Source organism: Callorhinus ursinus, unplaced genomic scaffold (assembly GCF_003265705.2).
Source record: "Callorhinus ursinus isolate GAN/ISIS: 27379988/994484 unplaced genomic scaffold, GSC_fseal_2.0 scaffold29, whole genome shotgun sequence".
Taxonomy (NCBI): Eukaryota; Metazoa; Chordata; class Mammalia; order Carnivora; family Otariidae; genus Callorhinus; species Callorhinus ursinus.
The window spans coordinates 10,598,302-10,617,823 of NW_027397091.1; the positions used below are offsets into that span (position 1 = coordinate 10,598,302).

Genomic DNA, 19,522 nt, shown 5'->3' on the forward strand with positions numbered 1-19,522 from the left:
CACACACACACACACACACACACACACACACACACACACACACAAACTCCACCAAACTCGGATCTTTTGAAAGGAGGAATAAAGACTTTCTCAAACATTAATGGTATTTGTTGCCAGCAGACCTGCCTTGCAAGAAATATTAAAAGAGAAGGAAACTGATAAGCCAGAAATGTGGTTCTACATAAAGGAAGAACATTAGAGAAGTAATAAGGGAAGGTTAAATAAACTTTTTTCTTTTTTTTTTTTTAAGATTTTATTTATTTGAGCGAGAAAAAGAAAGTGTGCCTGAGCAGGGGGAGGGCCAGAGGGAGAAGCAGACTCCCAGATGAGCAGGGAACCAGATGTGGGACTGGATCGCAGGACCCTGAAATCCTGACCTGAGCCAAAGGCAGCCACTTAACCGACTGAGCCACCCAGGCACCCCTAACTTTTATTTTTCTTATTTTATAAGTGATTCAACAGACAATAATTTGTTCAAAATAATAAAAGCAACAACGTATCTAAATGTATACATGTGTATTTATATATGATTATATACACCTGAAATGAATGACAACAATGATATAGGGATGAGAGGGAGAAATTGGGAATTTTTTATTTGAGGTACTTGTGCTACCCATGAAGCAGTATAGTATTATTTGAAAGTAGACCTAGATTAGTTGTAAATGTATACTGCAAACTGTAGGGCAACCACCAAAAAAAAGCTTTAAAAAAAATTGATATGCTACAAAAGGAGAAAAAATAGCATCGTGTAAAATGCTCAACAGTATAGAGAAACAGGCATTCCCACATGGGAAAATGATATAAACAAAAATTACAGACAACATGAATCTTTCTCAGTAGGGTAATGGATAAATTATGGAACCATAGAATATTCAGCTATAAATGTATACATACTGATATATTAAAAGCATCAAGATATGGGGCGCCTCGGTGGCTCAGTCAGTTAAGTGTCTGCCAGGTCATGATCCCAGGGTCCTGGGATTAAGCCCCTGTCTTGGGCTCCCTGCTCAGTAGGGTGCCTACTTCTCCCTCTTCTTCTTGCCCCTCCCCCTGCTTGTGCTCTGTCTCTCTCTCTCTCTCATGAATAAATAAAATCTTTTTTAAAAAAGCACCAAGATATGTTAAGTGAAAAGCATTCTGCAAAACAATGTATTAGAAATCTCTTCTATATAATTGTTTAAAATGATGAGAGAGGGAGAGAGAGTGGGGGTAGGAGGTACATGGACAAACAGAATAGACTATGAAGCCACATTCCAAATTGTCAGCAGTGGTTCTTTCTGGCAAGGGCAATTGGACTTAAGAGTAAATGGAAAGGGGGTATCTGTCTTGATTATTATATAAAATCTTTCTATGTGTACATTGCAATGAGAATCTCTAAATATATTATCTACGCAAATGCTTTTTTAAAAGAAAAAACAAAGGAAGCAAGAAAGTAAGAATACAGTGGTGTCTTTCCATAAAACCAAGAAAGTGGCTGCTAGCTTGTTTCAGTCACTGCCAGAACGATTTCAGCCAAATTACTTCAAACAGGAACTTGAGATCCACCATTACCAATTTTAATTTATAGTGTCAATTAAGGAGCAATTTGATTTCCAACTATACTTTCACACAAATAGTTTAGATTGGCCTGTGAACAAACCAAGGATCCAACAGAATTTTGGAGCTAGAGGGGACTTTCTGGGCCCTCACTTTATTCATGAGGAAACTGAGAACAAAGAGTTGTCCTAAAACAAACAACTAATTTCATCACTGTTAAAAGAGGAAAGAACACAACCTTCTTGCTCCTTGTCCAGGCCTCTGGTAAATTCAATTTATTTCTTCTAACTACTTTATAAATATCATCTGTGGTTCCTGAAAATTCCCAAGTGGTTCTGGAAAATTTTCATTTTCCAATCCTATTTCCAAATCACCTGATTAAAAAGAATTTCACAGTTTCAGGTTGGATACAGTAGAGAATTCATAGAACTCAGCATGGTGAAGGAATTTAGAAACTGTCTAACATTCTTTTTTTTTTTTTTTTTTAACAAAACAACTTAAGTAACTTGCTATATCCAGTGAGTCAGACAGAGTCCAGAGTGGAACCCAACTTTGCTAACCCCCAGGATTTCCCATTCATTTTACTTAAAAAAAAAAAAGGGTAGTATGATCCTACAGAAAGAATACACACTAACTGGGTGACATTGGGCAAGTCATTAAACTTGAAAACTAAGTTTTCTTCAACTATTAAATACACAGGGTCAATCAGGTGAGCTCTGAAGTTTCTTACTTTTTTCCAAGAATCTGGAATTGTTAAGATAGGGTTCAAATGAAAAAAAAAAAATAGGGTTCAAATGCACTATTAGGTCCTGGGTCCCAGTGGCAAAATGAAATACTGCAGTCCAACTCTCTGAGTAGCTAGCTTCAAAGAGCTATAGAGAAGGAAAGAACAGACAACCAGAAGAGAAAAGAATGGAGTTGAGGAACTCCTTAGCATGGACCCAAATCTGGAAAGGTAGAACTAGCTGGTGAATCTGTGGTTTTAGATTCAGTAAAGTGCTTCAGAAAGTTGCCATGTGCCATAATTCCACACCTACCACAGGTTCCCAGGAAGTTAACTTCTCCTGAGCATCTGGTTTTCACCTCTTACTATTCCTTCCCACTAATGTTCTGAGAATACATCTAATATAGCAGGACAACTAATAATAAATTATATAAATTATATATGCTATTAAGGCCAAGAATTTGGTTTCCTTTAAAAACAGCATTCAACAGTTGGTAACTGTTAAAAGACCAATAATTCCTAAGTCTGATTCTGATGTATTTGAGGATAGAGTAACATGAATGTAATCAACCTTTTTCTGAAAAATCATGAGAGGCAGACCTCAAAGGCCTGTTCCTAATTCATTTATCAGCTTACATTTTGCTATCAGGCAATTCTTGCTAGCATGTATATAGTTAATACCATTACTTATGTCTTCATAACCTCAGTTTAAATAACTGTAAGAAAGCACCTGTACAAAATCTCTTCATATTGAATTATTTTCCTACAGTTATTCACTCTGTTCTTCCTTCAGATATATCCAACTCTTTCCTGCCCATATCTGTTTTTCTTTCTCTCGTTGCCCTAAAAATCTTTCCTGATAGGGCATGATACTTATTAAAGGCCTGAACAATAATGAAATACAGTTTTATCCCCATCCCCAGAACCTTCCATTGATCCCATCAGTTGTATGCTTATCTAGTTGATACGTTTTATCCTTTGAGCTTCTAAGTGGATTTTCATAAATTCTAAGTAGAGACACCTTTGGGATGAAATATGTTTTGATAGGTAAATCCTAAATTTGGGCAGAATAAATAGTTTAGAGCTCCCCATGAGTACCCCAAAAGTAGGACTGGGGCTAGGATGTGACTGGACATGTGGGCATTGGTGGGAAAACCAGAAGAAAAGAATTGATCACTGGCATAGGTTTCTGCCCCTCTTTCCAAGCTGGTGAGGGTAGAGGAAAAAGAGGAGACAAATAAAAAAGCCCTAGCTAGATCTGGAGGATCCAAGAATAGATGAGGCCTAAAGACACAGAAAGCCAGGTAGGGAAGTTCCCCATTCCCATGCCACACTCAGGCCAATAAGATGCTCTAGGAGTAAAGCAGAAAAACTAGCCTGATATACTTGGGCAATGAGGGCTTGACATTCTCACTGATTATTCCAGAAGTTTCAGACCATCTGATTCTACTAACACTAGCATCTACTGTCAGTGGATGCTGTGTGTACTAAGGAAACCACAGGCTACAACAAGACCATGGACACCATAGCAAATTCAGCAGCAACAGAAGCCAGTAACCCATAGGGACGTAGAGGGCAAGTCCCATCTCAGCAGAAACCAACAGTAGGAGGAGAGAGACCATGTACCAGATGGTCCCTCCCACAATGACAAAGAAGTTCCCTTGAATCCCACTGAGAGGGAAAGTGGCAAACAAATATAAAGTGCCATGTATAAAGAGACTAGGCTTACATGGAAGGAGCTAGCAGAATGAAGGCAAGAAGTCAGGCATTAAACTGAGTTAAAGAAGATAAACAGTTACAAAAGGCACCCTTCCTGCAATTTCCAGCATGGGCTGGGAAGGAGACAGTATGGGTGTGGACATCTGGTGAAGTCTGCCCCAGCCACAGGCCCAGAACACACTCCCCCTGTGACTTTGAAGCCTAAGCCTGGGGCTGGCAATATAACTCCCGCAGCTGCACAGGACTCCCTTGGCAAGGCCCCACACAGTCTGCATGTAGCCCCTGTGGCCCAGAGAGTCGAAGACCAAGTAGTCAGTCCCTCTAGAAGCCCTCTGTGGCCTGTGGGCTCTGAAGTCCTCTGTGTCTTCTGCCTCCACTGGTGCCAGACTCCCACTACACACCCGGCCACTAGGTACTGATCATCTGCTCCCTGTCTGCACTCAAGAGTAGCCTACTGTCTGCACAGCAACTCCAGACCAGTCCCAGCAAGGCCAAACCCATGAACTTCTCTGCTCCCTGGTGGCCAAACCATTCCTTCTTCATCAAGGTCTGCGCCCCTTCCAAGTATGTCCTCACTTGGACACTCAGCTCTAGAGTACCACCTAGAGTTTCTTTATATCTTAGAGTTACTCTTTCAACACAGTTAACAATTCTTTATATTATACTTCCCCTGATTAACCTAATGTATAGTTTGTTTGTGTTTTTAAGATTTTATTTATTTGTCAGAGAGAGAGAGCACACAAGCAGGGGGAGCAGCAGGTAGAGGGAGAAGCAGGCTCCCTGCTGAGAAAGGAGCCCAATGCAGAACTCTATCCCAGGACACGGGGATCATGACCTGAGCCGAAGGCAGACGCTTAACCAACTGAGCCACCCAGGCGTCCCCAATGTATAGTTTCTATCTCCTGATTGGACCCAGAGGGCTACATCCACCTAGTCTCAAAATCTGAGTCTACCAATATTTCTACTTTCTCCATTTCCTCTCCATCCCTTGAACCATTCCCAGCCCCTCGTGTCTCTTTCCTATAGAGATGGTCTTGGACAACCTTAGATCTATTTTATAAACCCTCCCCCAAAATACCATTTTATTTGTCAACTTAGAAACACATAAGGTTCTCTCCTTCCTATCAGATCAAATATGAACTCTTATGTTGAGATTTTTTTTTTAAGATTTTATTTATTTTTCTTTTTTCATTATTATTATGTTAATCACCATACATTACATCATTAGTTTTTGATGTAGTGTTCCATGATTCATTGTTTGTGCATAACAGCCAGTGCTCCACGCAGAACATGCCCTCTTTAATACCCATCACCAGGCTAACCCATCCCCTCCCCCACTCCTCTCCAGAACCCTCAGTTTGTTTCTCAGAGTCCATCATCTCTCATGGTTCGTCTCCCCTTCCGAATCCCCCCCTTCATTCTTCCCCTCCTGCTATCTTCTCATGTTGAGATTTTAAGGCCTTCTGTGACCTGGCCTCACCAGCGCCACTGCACATAAGGAATACTTTCTGCCAGGTAAGAGTCATATAGGAATCTAACTCTCCGGACACTGCATCCGACTGTCATGTCTGTTTATACTCCTCTCTGCTCCCTCTTTTCCCACTTATCCCAGAGCCTGGGGCCAGTTCTAAGAGCCTCCACCCATTAGTTCTTTGGGGAACAATTTCTTCCTACACTTTTGTCTGCATTGTCCTCATCACATAATTGGCATTCTATTATACCCTGTCTTAATTGTCCAACTAGAGATACCACCTCCCAGATTAACCCTGTAATACGCTTTTCTAATTTATTCATGGCTATTACCATAACTTATTTTTAACTATATATGTCTTCTACAGCTTCACTACTCTTCACATAGTGGCAAGCTCAATGTTACATGATGGGAAAAGCAGACTAAATCAAATAGTTTTAACCCTGTGTAACAGTTATGGATAGGACCTGTGCGAGGCAATATAAAATCTTTCTACAGATTTGAAGACACCCCTTCCTCCAAACTGATGCAGCCTCACAGCTTGGCAAATGGAGCCCAGGCAGGATTTCAACTCAACCCTAGACAACTGTACATGGCAGCACTGGACTCATTAATATATCACTGACTAAAAGAAGAGTCAAAGTATATTATAAAAAAACTTTTAAAGGATGTTATCTCTTGAATTTTGTTTTAGTAGAATATTATGCTACTATATATATATCACTTTAATCCTAGATAATGTCTCACAGCTTGGGTATTAGTTTTATGGCAAATTTCATGCATTAGTACGTATCTCATGTAATTCTTTTCATGACCGATATTAATTGGAGGTATAAGTCTATGCTAGGCCCTGGAGCTAGGCCTTTTGGCACAAATATGGTATCTGACTGGTTTACAGCTCAGTGAATCAATCTATATTTAGAAGAACATAATTTTTTAATGTTATACTTACTGATAAACTTGTTTTGCATAGTCTCCAACAGTGCTTGGTGAGCATCTTCAGCTTGTAAAGCGTGTGAACATTCTCTAGCCAGTATGGTACGTACAAGATGCTCCCCACATCCTAGAAATAAAAGGAAACCAAGAACGGTTGAGGAAAAGCAGTGCTAAACATCCTTCTTGTCTTATTAGCATTAAAACACCCTTATATGCCACTTAAAAAGTAGCTGTTTTGGAGAATAATTCAGTGATGGATGAAATGACTTCTATGAGCAATCTAGAATTTTAGTAATAAGACTCAGCAGAAAATAAAGGAACAAATAACTGTCTAATATCAAAAGGAAACAGAAAAATAAAACCCCTTTTTCATAGGAATGGTTTACATAATATAGGAATTCAGATTCTCTGCCTAGGAATGTCCTAGGGTTCTGTCTCATTTCCATTGTTGGATTAACTACAGAAATTCTGTTTTATAATTTATTTGTTTACATACAACTGTCCTAGTCTCTCATTTTGCCTCTGGCACCCCACACACCTGGGAGCACGGGAGAAGTCTAAACAGCCAGGGGCAATCTAGATCTCCATCGACCTATTTTTCACTAAAATGTCCACCACACCTCAAGAGCTGCAAAGTAGACTTAATAAAATAGCACCTTTCTCACCTTATAATAGTAACTTACATAGCCTTCAGGGATGAATACTCTGTAATTTTAAAAAAATAAGAATACACTTTTAAATCCCTGGAGTAAACTGGGACCATTCAGACACAGTAAGAAAGGGTAGGCATGATGGCGTTGGGAAACACTGCCTAGAATTCCATTACAATTTCTATCTGTTGAAAGTAGAAACTGCATGCAAAAGTAAGGACAAAAGAAATTTAACTTATAGGCTGGTAAGTTCAAATAAAAGATTTCTGAAGAGGCTGATTTTTTTTCTTAAACAAAATTAAAAAGCTACTTTCATAAACATTGGAGGGGTAAACCTTTTCAAAAAACTACTGACAGGGCACCTGCGTGGGTCAGTTGGTTAAGTGTCCCACTCTTGGTTTTGGCTCAGGTCATAATCTCATGGGTCGTGAGATTGAGCCCCGCATCAGACTCCACTCTCAGTGGGAAGTCTGCTTGAAGATCCTTTCCTCCTGCCCCCCCACCACACACATGCTCTCTCAAATAAATAAATCTTTTTAAAAAAAATACTAAGTGCCACTTGAAATGCTTATTATATATAAAATCAGTTGCATTAATTAAAATGCAAATACCCTCTTACCCAAATGAGAACAGAAGATACATAAGACCTGCTTCCCATCTCTTAAAAAATAAAATAAAATCTTGAGGGAAGCAGCTCAGCATGGGCAATGGCTGCCTAATTTGCTTACACCAAGTCCCACACACCTGTGCTCTGGTGGTACTGCCCTTCTCAGTCAAGCTTGCTTCAGTCCCACTGGGACAGGCCCCTCCCCCAGAAGACCAGCAGAAACCCCTGCCCACAGCACATGTCCCAGACAGAGAGTTCTACAGGGCCTCTGTTCTGGTGGAGTTGGTATCAGGGTCATTTCACAAGCAAACCAGAGCACACATAGCTAAAACTCACCACAGTCAGGCCAGGAACCAAACATTGCCCACAACAAAGGAGAGCCTCTGTGGATGACTGGCCTAAAGGACAGAGCTGCCTAAACACAACAGCACAGGGCACACAGCACACATGGGAGACACTCCCTGAAATGTCAGACCCTGGGACCCTGGGCACTACATGACCTCTTCTTCATAAGGCCATTACTTTCAGGAGCAGGAGACATAACGGGCTTTTCTAACACACAAAAGAAGGCAAGAACTTAGACAAAATACCAAGATGGAGGAATTTACCCCAAATGAAAGAACAAGATAAAGCCACAGCCAGAGAGCTAAGTGAAAAAGATATAAGGAACATGCCTGATGGAGAATTTAAAGCAACCAATCATAAGGATACTCTCTGGGCTTGAGAAAAGAATAGAAGACATTCTATCCCTTACAACAGAGATAAAGGAGTTAAAAAAGAATTAATCAGAAATGAAGAATACAATAAACAAGATTTCAAATAGGCTTGATGCAATGACTAGCAAGCTGAAAAAGGCAGAGGAATGAATGAGTGATCTAGAAGACAAAATAATGGAAAATAATGAAGCTGAACAAAGACAGAAAGAATTATGCAACACAAGAACAGACTCAGGGAACTCAGTGACTCCATCAAATGTAATAACATTCATATTATACGAGCCCAAGAAGAAGAAGAGAGAAAAAGGGGGCAGAAAATTTATTTCAAGCAACAACAGCAGAAAACTTTCCTAATCTGGGGAAGGAAACAGACATCCAGATCAGGAGGCACAGAGAGCTCCTATCAAAATCAACAAAAGCAGGCAAACACCAAGCCATATTGTAATTAAATTTGCAAAATACTGTGGTAAGGGAAAAATCTTGAAAGCAATCAGACAAAATAAATCCTTAACTCACAAGGAACAACCCATAAGGGTAGCTGCAGATTTCTCAACAGAAACTTGGCAAGCCAGAAGAAAGTGGCATGATATTCTCAAAGTGCTGAATGGGAAAAATCTGCAGCCAAGAACACTCTATCCAGCAAGGCTATCATTCAAAATAAATGGAGAGATAAGAGTCTCCCAGACAAACCATACCAAAGGAGTTCATGACCACTAAACCAGCCCTGCAAGAAATATTAAAGGAGACTTTTTGAGTGCCAAGGAGAGACCAAAAGTGACAAAGACAAGAAAGGATCAGAGAAAATCTCCAGAAACAATGACAAAACAAGTAATAAAGTGGCAATAAATACATGATCAATAATTACTCTGAATGTAAATGAACTAAATGCTAAATGCTAGCTAAATCAAGAAGCACAGGGTGTCAGAATGGATAAAAAAACAAGACCCATCCATATGATGCCAACAAAAGACTCATTTTAGACCTAAAGACACCTGAAGATTGAAAGTGACAGGGTGGAGAAATAATTATTATGCAAATGGATGTTAAAAGAAAGCCAGAGTAGCAATACTTATATTGGACAAACTAGACTTTTTTGTTCTTGTACTGTTTTTGTTTTTGTATTTTTGTATTTTTTTTTAAAGATTTTATTTATTTAAGAAAGAGAGAGAGAGCGACCACAAGCAGGGGACACAGGAGGCAGAGGGAGAGGGAGAAGCAGGCTCCCTGTTGAACAGGGAGCCGGATGCAGGGCTTGATCCCAGGATCCTGGGATCATGACCTGACTCAAAAGCAGATGCTTAACCAACTGAGCCACCCAGGCACCCCATATTATTTTATTTTTTAAGATTTTATTTATTTTAGGGAGAGATCATGCACAAGCAGAGGGAGGAGCAGAGGGAGAGGAAGAGAGACACTCTCAAGCAGACTCCCTGCTGAGCATGGAGCCCAGCACAAGGCCAGATCTCACCACCCTGAGATCATAACCCGAGCCAAAATCAAGAGTCAGACATCCAACTGACAGAGCCACCCAGGCACCCCTGTTCTTGTATTATTTTTATCCTGCTTTGGTATCAGGGTAGTATTGGCCTCATGGAATAATTCTGAATGTGTTCCCTCTATTCCATTATTTGTAAGATTTTCATAAAGATTGTGCTGGAAGATTTTTGATTCCTAATTCGATTCATTCTTGTTATTAGTCTAAAAGGATTTCTGACTTCTTGGATTTAAGATTCATGAGTGAATCTTAGTAACCTGTGCATTTTTAGGAATTATCTGGGGGTGTTTTCTAAGTTAATTGATGTGTTGGTATAAAATTGTTTATAGTAATCTGTTATCACACTATTTCTGTGGTTATCTGCTGTAATTTTTTCTATTTCTCATTTGGGTTTTTGAGTCTCCTTTTTTTTCTTAGTTAATGTAGTTAAAGCATTGCCAATTTTGTTTATTTTCTTGGAAAAACTGGTCATTACTTTCAATGTTATGTTATTGTTTATTCTGGTCTCTATTTTACTTAAAATTTCTGGTTTTTTTTTAATTTCCTTCCTCTACTAAATTTCAGCTAAGTTTCTTTTTTTCTAGTCCCTTGTGGTGTAGTGTTGTTTATTTGAACTTTTTTCTTAATACAAGCATTTATAGCATAAATTTCACTCTCAACATCTGCTTTTGCTGCATCGGATAGGTTTTGGAATATTGTGTTTTCTTTTTCTTTTGTTTTGAGTCATATTTTGATTTGCCATTTGATTTCGTATTTGGCCCAATGCTTGTGCAGTAGTGTGTTAATATTTACATATTAAATATTTAATATTTACACTGTAGATTTTTCATCTTTTATTGTTGATCTTCAGTTTTGTACCACTGTGGCTGGAAAATATAGTTGGTATGATTTAAGTCTTCTTAAACTTGTAATATTTGTTATGTCTCTTTTTATGTGATTTAGCCAGGGGATTCTTCTGTGTATACCTGAAGAAAATGAGTATTCTATTTTTCCTGGATGGAATGTTTTATATTTATCTTTTAGAACCACATATTCTGAAGTATGCTTCAAGTAAAAAATATTCTTGTTGAGAAAAAAAAAATTAAAAGCTCACCTTAAAAAAAATCCTGCCAAAGTTATTCCATTAGTTTATTAGAAATCAAGTTCTACATTCACATAATGGGTAAAGGGTATCAAAGGATCGGAGCACCTACTGAGACTACAGGAGAAGTATGATTCAACTTATAGTCAAAAAATTCACAGCAAAAGAAGGAGCATCTCTACCATCCGCTCAGATTCCCCCACAGGTCCAGGGACAAAGTAATGTTTTCTCATGTTATTAATCTGCATGCACACACATGCGCATGTGCATGCGCGCACGCACACACACACACACACACACACACACACACACACACACACACACTACACTGGTAAAGGTTCTTAGCAATCAAAAAGAAATGTGGGCTAAGATTATCAAATGAAAGAACCTCTCTTAAGTAATGTCTACAAATTTTTAAATTTATGAAACATAAAGCAACACAAACTGATATAATACACAATTCTCTGTTTAGCTGGCATGTATTGTGACAGGCGTTAGGCACTAACAATAAATCACCCTAAAAAATATTATCTATGATTGTAAATCATTGTTAAGCCTTTCATATCAGGAATTTTCCCTTCATACGCACAACCTCTCCTTCCCTTTCTCTCCCTATCTTCATTTCCTCCCTCAATATATACATGCACAGATGCATACATACATACATATACATACATGTGCATATTATGAATACACATACAATATATACTAATTTTCAAAAATACAAACCATTCAAAAAGTGTGAAAGTAACCATAAGAGACTCTTAATCTTAGGAAACAACTGAGGGGGTGGGGTGGGGGGATGGGATAATGGGATCACGGACATTGGGGAAGGTATGTGTTATAACGAGCACTGGGTATAAGACTGATGAATGACAGACCTGTACCTCTGAATCAAATAATACATTATATGTTAATTAATTGAATTTAAATTTAAAAAATAAATTTTGAAAAAGTGTGAAAGTTTTTGTAAAAATCACTTCATATTTTGGGGCACCTGAGTGGCTCAGTAGGTTAAGCATCTGCCTTCCCCTCAGGTCACAATCCCAGGGTCCTGGGATCAACCCCTGCATCGAGCTCCCTGCTCAGCAGGGAGTCTGCTTCTCCCTCTGCCCCTCCCCTGCTCATGCCTGTGCTCTCTTCCTCTCTCAAAAAAATAAATAAAATCTTTAAAAAAAAAATCACTTGATATCTTGCCAGAAGTAACTTCCTTGTATTTTTTGGTAAAGTGTAAATGTAAATATCCTTCCAGATCTGAATATCATTTTATAAGCATCTAAACTTAGGGGAAGATCTAGAAATGCAATTTAATATATAACTTTCTGAGCAGGATTGTGGTGTTCTATTTTGTTATTGTGGTGTCCTATTTTCTTAAATTTTTGCATTATTTTTATAATCAGGAAAAAACAGCAATAAAGCTAATAGAAAAGAAACCATTTTTGACACTTACTATGTAAAGACACTGTGCTAAGCTCATGAAACTCCATAAATTTTAATTACCTTTGTGTACATATTTGATGTTGAAGAGTGAAATGTTATACTTTAGAACAATAATAGTTGTTAGAAAACTGGCATATTATAAGCTAAATGAGTGTTCAGAAGGTTATGTACACATGCCTCAAGTCAAAGAGCTAAACCACATGAAGTTAACATTACATCAAAAATACACAATATGTGTCAGAGAGACTTTTCCTCCGTTGTTATACAAGAATATACACGGTTTTCCAATGATTGATTTTTCACCGAGAAACTTTTAAAGTTATGACTTTTATTCGGGCATATATCACCTCTAAAATAAGAGTGCTGACATCAAAAGCTTGTTCTCCTGCAGGTTCCAATCAAAGAAAAGTTTGACTTATGTGGTTTTACCCACAAAATTCCAAGGTTTCTTAGAATATGCTGCCAGATAGCTGAAGTGTGATTCAAAGGCAAAGAGTTCCATTCATTATACACAGATATGAAGAAATAAGCCTTTCATTGTGTCCTCTTTTTGTCCTTATTCAGGCAAGTGTGTATTTACACTCTCAGATCTTAGAAGAAAACATGAATTATACATAGAATGAAGACCTAACAAAAAAACTAGAAGAAAAGTGATATGAGCGTACCTCAGAGATATTGCAGGTTCAGTTCCAGATCACTGCAATAAAGTGAGTCAAATAAATGTTTTGGTTTCCCAGTGCATATGAAAGTTATGTTTACACTATACTCTAGTTTATTAAGTGTGCAATAACATTATGTCTAAAAAAATGTACATACCTTAATTAAAAAATACTTTATTGCTAAAAAATGCTAACCATCATATGAGCTTTCAGCAAGTCATAATAACTGACCAGAGATCACTATAACAAATATAATAATAATGAAAATGTTTGAAATACTGTGAGAATTACCAACATGTGACACAGACACAAAGTGAGCAAATGCTGTCGGAAAAATGGTGCCAACAGACTTGCTCAACACAGGGTTGCTACAATTCCTCAATTTGTTAAAAAAAAAAATGGAATATCTGTGAACCACAATAAAGTGAAGTACAATAAAATGAGCTATGTCAGTAAATATCAAGTTCTAAAAGACCTTACTTATTTTAGCATCAGTAAGAATGACAACTTCATGGATTAAAACACACAGTGAATTCATAACTTACATTCTAAAAAGCATCTGTCACCTCTGAAAGATGCTATGGAACCAATTCACCATTCTGAAAACTGGTATGTTAAAATAAAGATTCTAGCATTTCTCTGTCCTTCCTTTAGGAACTGTACAGCATGGTAATCACATAGTTTATGAAGGAAAATTTTCTCCACAGAAGTATCCCAACTAATAAATGAAGAAGAATTAAACAGAATTAGAATATAATCATTTATAACCTATAATGTGATAACTGATATAGGCAACAATCATCAATAGCTCCTAACACCACAAAAAGACACAACCAGACATTAAATATACCTTGATAAATTACACCTTTGTAGTCTTGTCCCACACCAAAAAATTTACACCTGAATATGAACAAGCCTCTAAATTCAATTATCAATTTCCACAAATAAAGAGAATTTGCAAAAAAAAAACACCTATAGTTAACATTACACTTAATGGTGAAAAACTGAATTGTTTCTCCCTGAGATCAGAAACAAGGTAATGATGCCTGCTTTTATCACTCCTATTCAACAATATTCTGGAAGTTCAAGCCATTGCAATAGAGTAAGAAAAACAAATAAAAGGCATAAAGATCAGAAAAAAGAAGTAAAACTGCTTTGCAGATTACATAACTGCTTATGTAAAATCCAAGGGAATCTACAAAACAACTACCAGAGATATCTCTCCAACTTCTTCCTATCTTATTAGCAGTCTAGGGCAAAGGTTGGCAACAGATAGCTACCTGGTACTTACCAGTCCCCAAAATGTGGACTTGATTTTCCTTTCTTCTCCTATCTACTCATTCACCAGATTGTTACTGAGAGCCTATTTGGTGCTAGGCCCAGAGTGCATAGCAGTTGGTAGAGGCACTGTTGCATAATGTCAGATCTCCCCAGTGGTGTTGGACCCCTACTTAACTACTAAGTATTTAGTCAACTGTCATTCTGCACAGTCCAGATGCCAGTGCCCTCATTGTGTATCTTACAGATCAACCCTGAGGATTTAGATGAGAACCCTGGATTCAGCAAGAACCCTGGTCACTCCCATAGCCAACTATGAGTCACTCTCCATGGCCCAGTAATCTCCCACTAGTCCCAACCCTAAACCCAGTCTCAGCTCACTCCTTCACAGTGTGCTTCCTGTAGCTGAGACTTCAATATGCCCCACACTCAAAGACTTCAGAATTATAATATATCTCCTCTCTGGTGAGAATTATAATACATCTCCTCTCTTGTGGGGATCCTTAACCTTTCAAAACCCACACCAAAGATGAATCCACAATAAAAAATTACAAACCACACATGCGTGTGCATGTGCATGTATGTGCACATACACACATACACACACACACACTTATAAGATGGAATGAGCAGATGTAAAAATAGAAGGATTATCAAACCAAGAAGTGGTACTAGAAGAGAGGTGGACAATCATTTTGTTAAAAAATACAAAGTAAATATTTTAGATTTTATAGTCTACATATGATCTCTCTCAAATATTCTTCTTTTATTTTTAAAACAACCCTTTATTTTTTTTAATTTTATAGATTTGATGTATGTATTTGACAGAGAGAGAGATGAGAGAAAGAGAGAGTACAAGCAGGGGCAGCAGCAGAGGGAGAGGGAGAAGCAGGCACCCCACTGAGCAGGGAGCCCGACATGGGGCTTGATCCCAGGCTACTGGGATCATGACCTGAGCTGAAGGCAGATGCTTAACTGACTGAGCCACCTAGGCGCCTCCATAACAACCCTTTAAAAATTTAAAAATCATTCTTAGCTCATGGGCCGTACAAATATAGGCCACGGGCCAGATTTGGCCCAAAGGTCATAATTTGACTATCCCTGTAAAAGAACAATTTGTAATACAAAGATTAAAAGGAAGAGAGATCATAAATTAAAAAAAAAAAAAAAAGCAATCTGGTAGCAGGTGCCAGGGGGAACTGTGCAGATTTTTCAAGGCACCAAATGAAACCTTCCAAATTAGAAGAAAATTGCTTAAAATTCAATGAAGAGAGAGAAATATAAGGTATACATAGAAAAAAAAATCCTAAAAAGCATCCTAGAATGATAGAGAAGGAAAATAAGGCATTAAGAAGCCTGGAGTATAAAATGAGACTATCCAACAGATTAATAGGCATTTTGAGATAGAGAAAAGAAAGAATGGGGTAAGGGAGTACTAATATTTGAGGAGATGATGAATAAGAGTTTCCAGAATTTAAGTTACAAGGAAATTCTTAAAATGAAGATGCATACAGTGTTCCAAAGAAGATGAGTAACAACAAACCCATCCTTAGGTATACCACAGTGAAGCTCTGAACTAAAGATAATCAAAAACTAATCACAGGGCGCCTGGGTGGCTCAGTTGGTTAAGCGTCTGCCTTCAGCTCAGGTCATGATCCCGGGGTCCTAGGACTGAGCCCCATGTTGGGCTCCCTGCTGAGCGAGGAGTCTGCTTCTCCCTCTCCCTTTACCCCTCCCCCCACTTGTGCCCTCTCACTCTCTCAAATAAATAAATAAATCTTTTTAAAATATAAAAAATAATCATAAAGAAAAGAGGGATCATCTACAAAGAAATTAAAAATTAACTGATAAGTTCCCAACCAACAAAAGAGGCCAGAAAACTAACATCTTAAAGATGCCAAGGCAATAAACAGAAAATAACTTGTCAACCTAGAATCAGTTAAACTATCATTCTAGAGTGGGGTGAATACAAACTGTTCAGACATATAATGACAAATTCATTCCTTTGAGATTTTAGCTCCCACGTTACTTCTGTTCTTCCCAAGACTACTCCTTGTCATTAATTCCTGCTGTTTTTTTTTTAAGATTTTATTTATTTATTTGACAGAGAGAGAGAGTACAAACAGCTAGAGCAACGTGGGCCTTGATCCCAGGACCCTGAGATCATGACCTGAGCCGAAGGCAGACGCTTTACATTCACTCCCATGACAATGTCTTTATCAATAACATTAACTGCTCCATAGTCTCAATTGCAATCATCCCACCCTTCCCATCTTTCCGGCTCACCTCTTGAGCACTTTGATTCCAACATTCCCTCCACCTCACCAAAAACTGCCATCTATTAATTCTGTTGGTTTTAAACTATGCTGAACTTCTCTTGGGGCCTTACCTACTTCCTTATCCAGCTAAAATTCCAATGCTTCATCAATTTATGTACATTCTCTTACTCCTGAAGGCCTCCATGTTTCTCTCACTTCATCGAACTTGTCTGACAGAAGCCCACCCTGGAGTACTGGTCAAAAGTACTACACAAGGTTGCAAAAACAAAAAGCCCCCAAACCTTAGTGCCTTAACATAACAAAAATATATTTCTCATTAATGTTATAGGTTGTACTTGGGGCACCAGAGAATGTGTTCCACAGAGTCACTCAGGAATAAATCCAGGCTGATACGTCTGTACTGCACCTCCTGGATCATACGCCCTCCAGAACAAGAGAGCCATCCAGGGCCTAGAAGTCACACATATCATTTCCATTTCAGTCCAGTGGCCAGAAATAGTCACATAGTCTCAGGAAACAACAATGGGGCTGTGAAATATGGAGGAGCATAGGAATAATCAGGGAGCACTACATTAAATGTCCCTGTTAGTTCTAAATCTAACTTTCTATGCCTGCACCTGCACAGCTAAATGAGGTACAGCAGCCATCCTGTGACTGTGGGGTGACATACATGAGCAGGAAGGCATACCCACTGAGGAATGTAGGGGAGAAAGGACAGACCAGGTATCAGGCAACATTGTTGGGTAGCCCAATCAGCCCAGGCTCCTTCCAGGTTTCCTGTTATAGGAGATCTAAAATGAAACAAAACAAAAACTATCTGTTTAAGCCACTATAATTGAGTTTTCTTTTTTAAGCCCAAATACATTCTATTTTTCATTTTTTCCTTTTGGCATAATAAACATAAAATTTACCATTTAACCATTTTTTAAGTGTACAATTCAGCGGCATTCACAGTGCTATACAACCATCACCACCATCTACCTCCAGAACTTTTTCATTTTCCCCAAATTGAAACTCTGCACCCATTCAACAACTTCCCATTTCCTCTCTCCCTCCAACCCTGACAACCACCATTCTACCTTCCGTCTCTACAAATTTTACTACTCTAGGTACCTCATATATAAGTAGAAGCATACATTTTTGTCCTTTTGTGACTGACTTATTTTACTTAACATAATGTCTTCAAGGGTTATTTGTATTGCAGTATGTTTCAGAATTTCCTTCCTTTTTAAGGCTAAATAATACTCTATTGTTTTACATACACACATTTTGTTTTTCCATTCATCAGTCAATGGACATTAGGGCCAAATGCATTCTTTATATAGAGCGCTATTTGCTGAGGTAGAAAATGGCTCAGAAAACTTTACACTGAAAGAAGACAACCTCTCCCTACCTCCTCAACTCAAAACTGCATTGAGTAAAATATAATTTCTGATAAGTTCAAGTAGGTATATTTATCAGATATCATTAGCAGCAATACATGAAAAAGATCATTTGGTCTGAGCACATATTTTCACTGAGTTATTCTGGAAAATCCATGATATACTTAATCGCTACCAACCAACCAAATTTCTTAATTTATTTGAATAAATGAGAGTCATTTTGATTAAAATAAATCCTTTATGATGCCTGAAAAATGGAGCCTTACATATTTAAGAGTACCTTTTTTAGGCGGGGAGAGGCACAGGGAGAGGGACAGAGAGTCTTAAGCAGACTCCCCTCTGAGTGCAGATCCCTATGCAGGGCTCCATCTCACCACCCTGAGATCAGGATCCTGAGCCCAAGAGTCGGATGCTTAACTGACTGAGTCACCCAGGTGCCCCAGGAGCTAGTATTTTCTATACTACAGCCAGATTCATGTTTAAGTCCAGCTGAGTCACTTTGGAACTCTTCATTTAAGCCTTAGTTTCTTCTGTAAAATGAGAAAAGCAAGTAGCAGCTACCTCATGGAGCTATTGTGAGGACAAAATGAAACAATGCACATAAAACATTTAGCATAGGGTTGGACCCTTAGTAAGCACTTAATAAATACTATAATGAGTATTTAATGAGGGTAATAACCTTCTTAAAGGAAAGCATTTTTTATCATTTCCTTGTCCTCCTCAATCTCATCTCTGTATCTTTCTTCTATTATGACAAGGTGATTCCCAGCTAGCCCGACCATCAGCACTAATAGCCTAGAATGTAGTTAAAAAGGAGTTTAGCCTTTGATTTGCTATTCTGAAGGCTACTGCCTCCAAGCAAGCTGAGCCTTCACATAGAGGCAAAATGATGACCTGAGTAAACCTTTCATTATCAAAACAAAACAAATAATATGAAAAAAAGTGTCTCTTAGTCTGGCGGAAAATATTTTAACTGGTTATCCAGGAATTGTGGGCTATGCATGATTTTTGTTCATTATTTATTATTATTTTCCCTAATTTCTATAATAAGATGCCTATTTTTTCCCCAACAGGTTTATTGCCTGACTTTAGTATTACACTCCTGCATTCACAATATTTTCTAAGGCAAGATAGTAAAGAGCAAAGCAGAGTCTCCCATAATAGGATTTGGTCCCATTCACTTACTTCCCTACCTGAGTTCACAAGTTGGTAAGTGAGACTGAACTAGTGCTACAGGTGTTTTATTCATCTGACCTTCATCACACATTTAGTATTTTCACTTCAGCTCTAGTGATAGATGCAGCCTTCAAACTAAGATAATTAAAAATATGCAAACATAGGGGTGCCTGGGTGGCTCAGTCGGTTAAGTGTCTAACTCTTGATTTCGGCTCAGGTCATGATCTCAGGGGTTGTGAGACCAAGACCCGCACCAGGCTCTGTGCTGGAAATGGAGCCTGCTTGAGATTCCCTCTTCCTCTCTTACAAAAAAAAAAAAAAAAAAAAAAAAGCAAACATAATAGCCCCCAAAAATCGTATTGTAAAATCA

At 38.3% G+C, this 19,522-nt stretch overlaps 1 protein-coding gene across 1 annotated transcript in view; it reads right to left on the reverse strand.

Annotated features, from left to right (window-relative positions):
- TASP1 (taspase 1) overlaps window positions 1-19,522 on the reverse strand; it is a 264,833-nt gene that overhangs the window by 100,831 nt on the left and 144,480 nt on the right. The window contains exon 11 of the mRNA XM_073878472.1: window positions 6,406-6,516. Within this exon, the coding sequence (XP_073734573.1) occupies window positions 6,406-6,516 (111 nt within the window). The remainder of the gene's footprint in view (window positions 1-6,405; window positions 6,517-19,522) is intronic.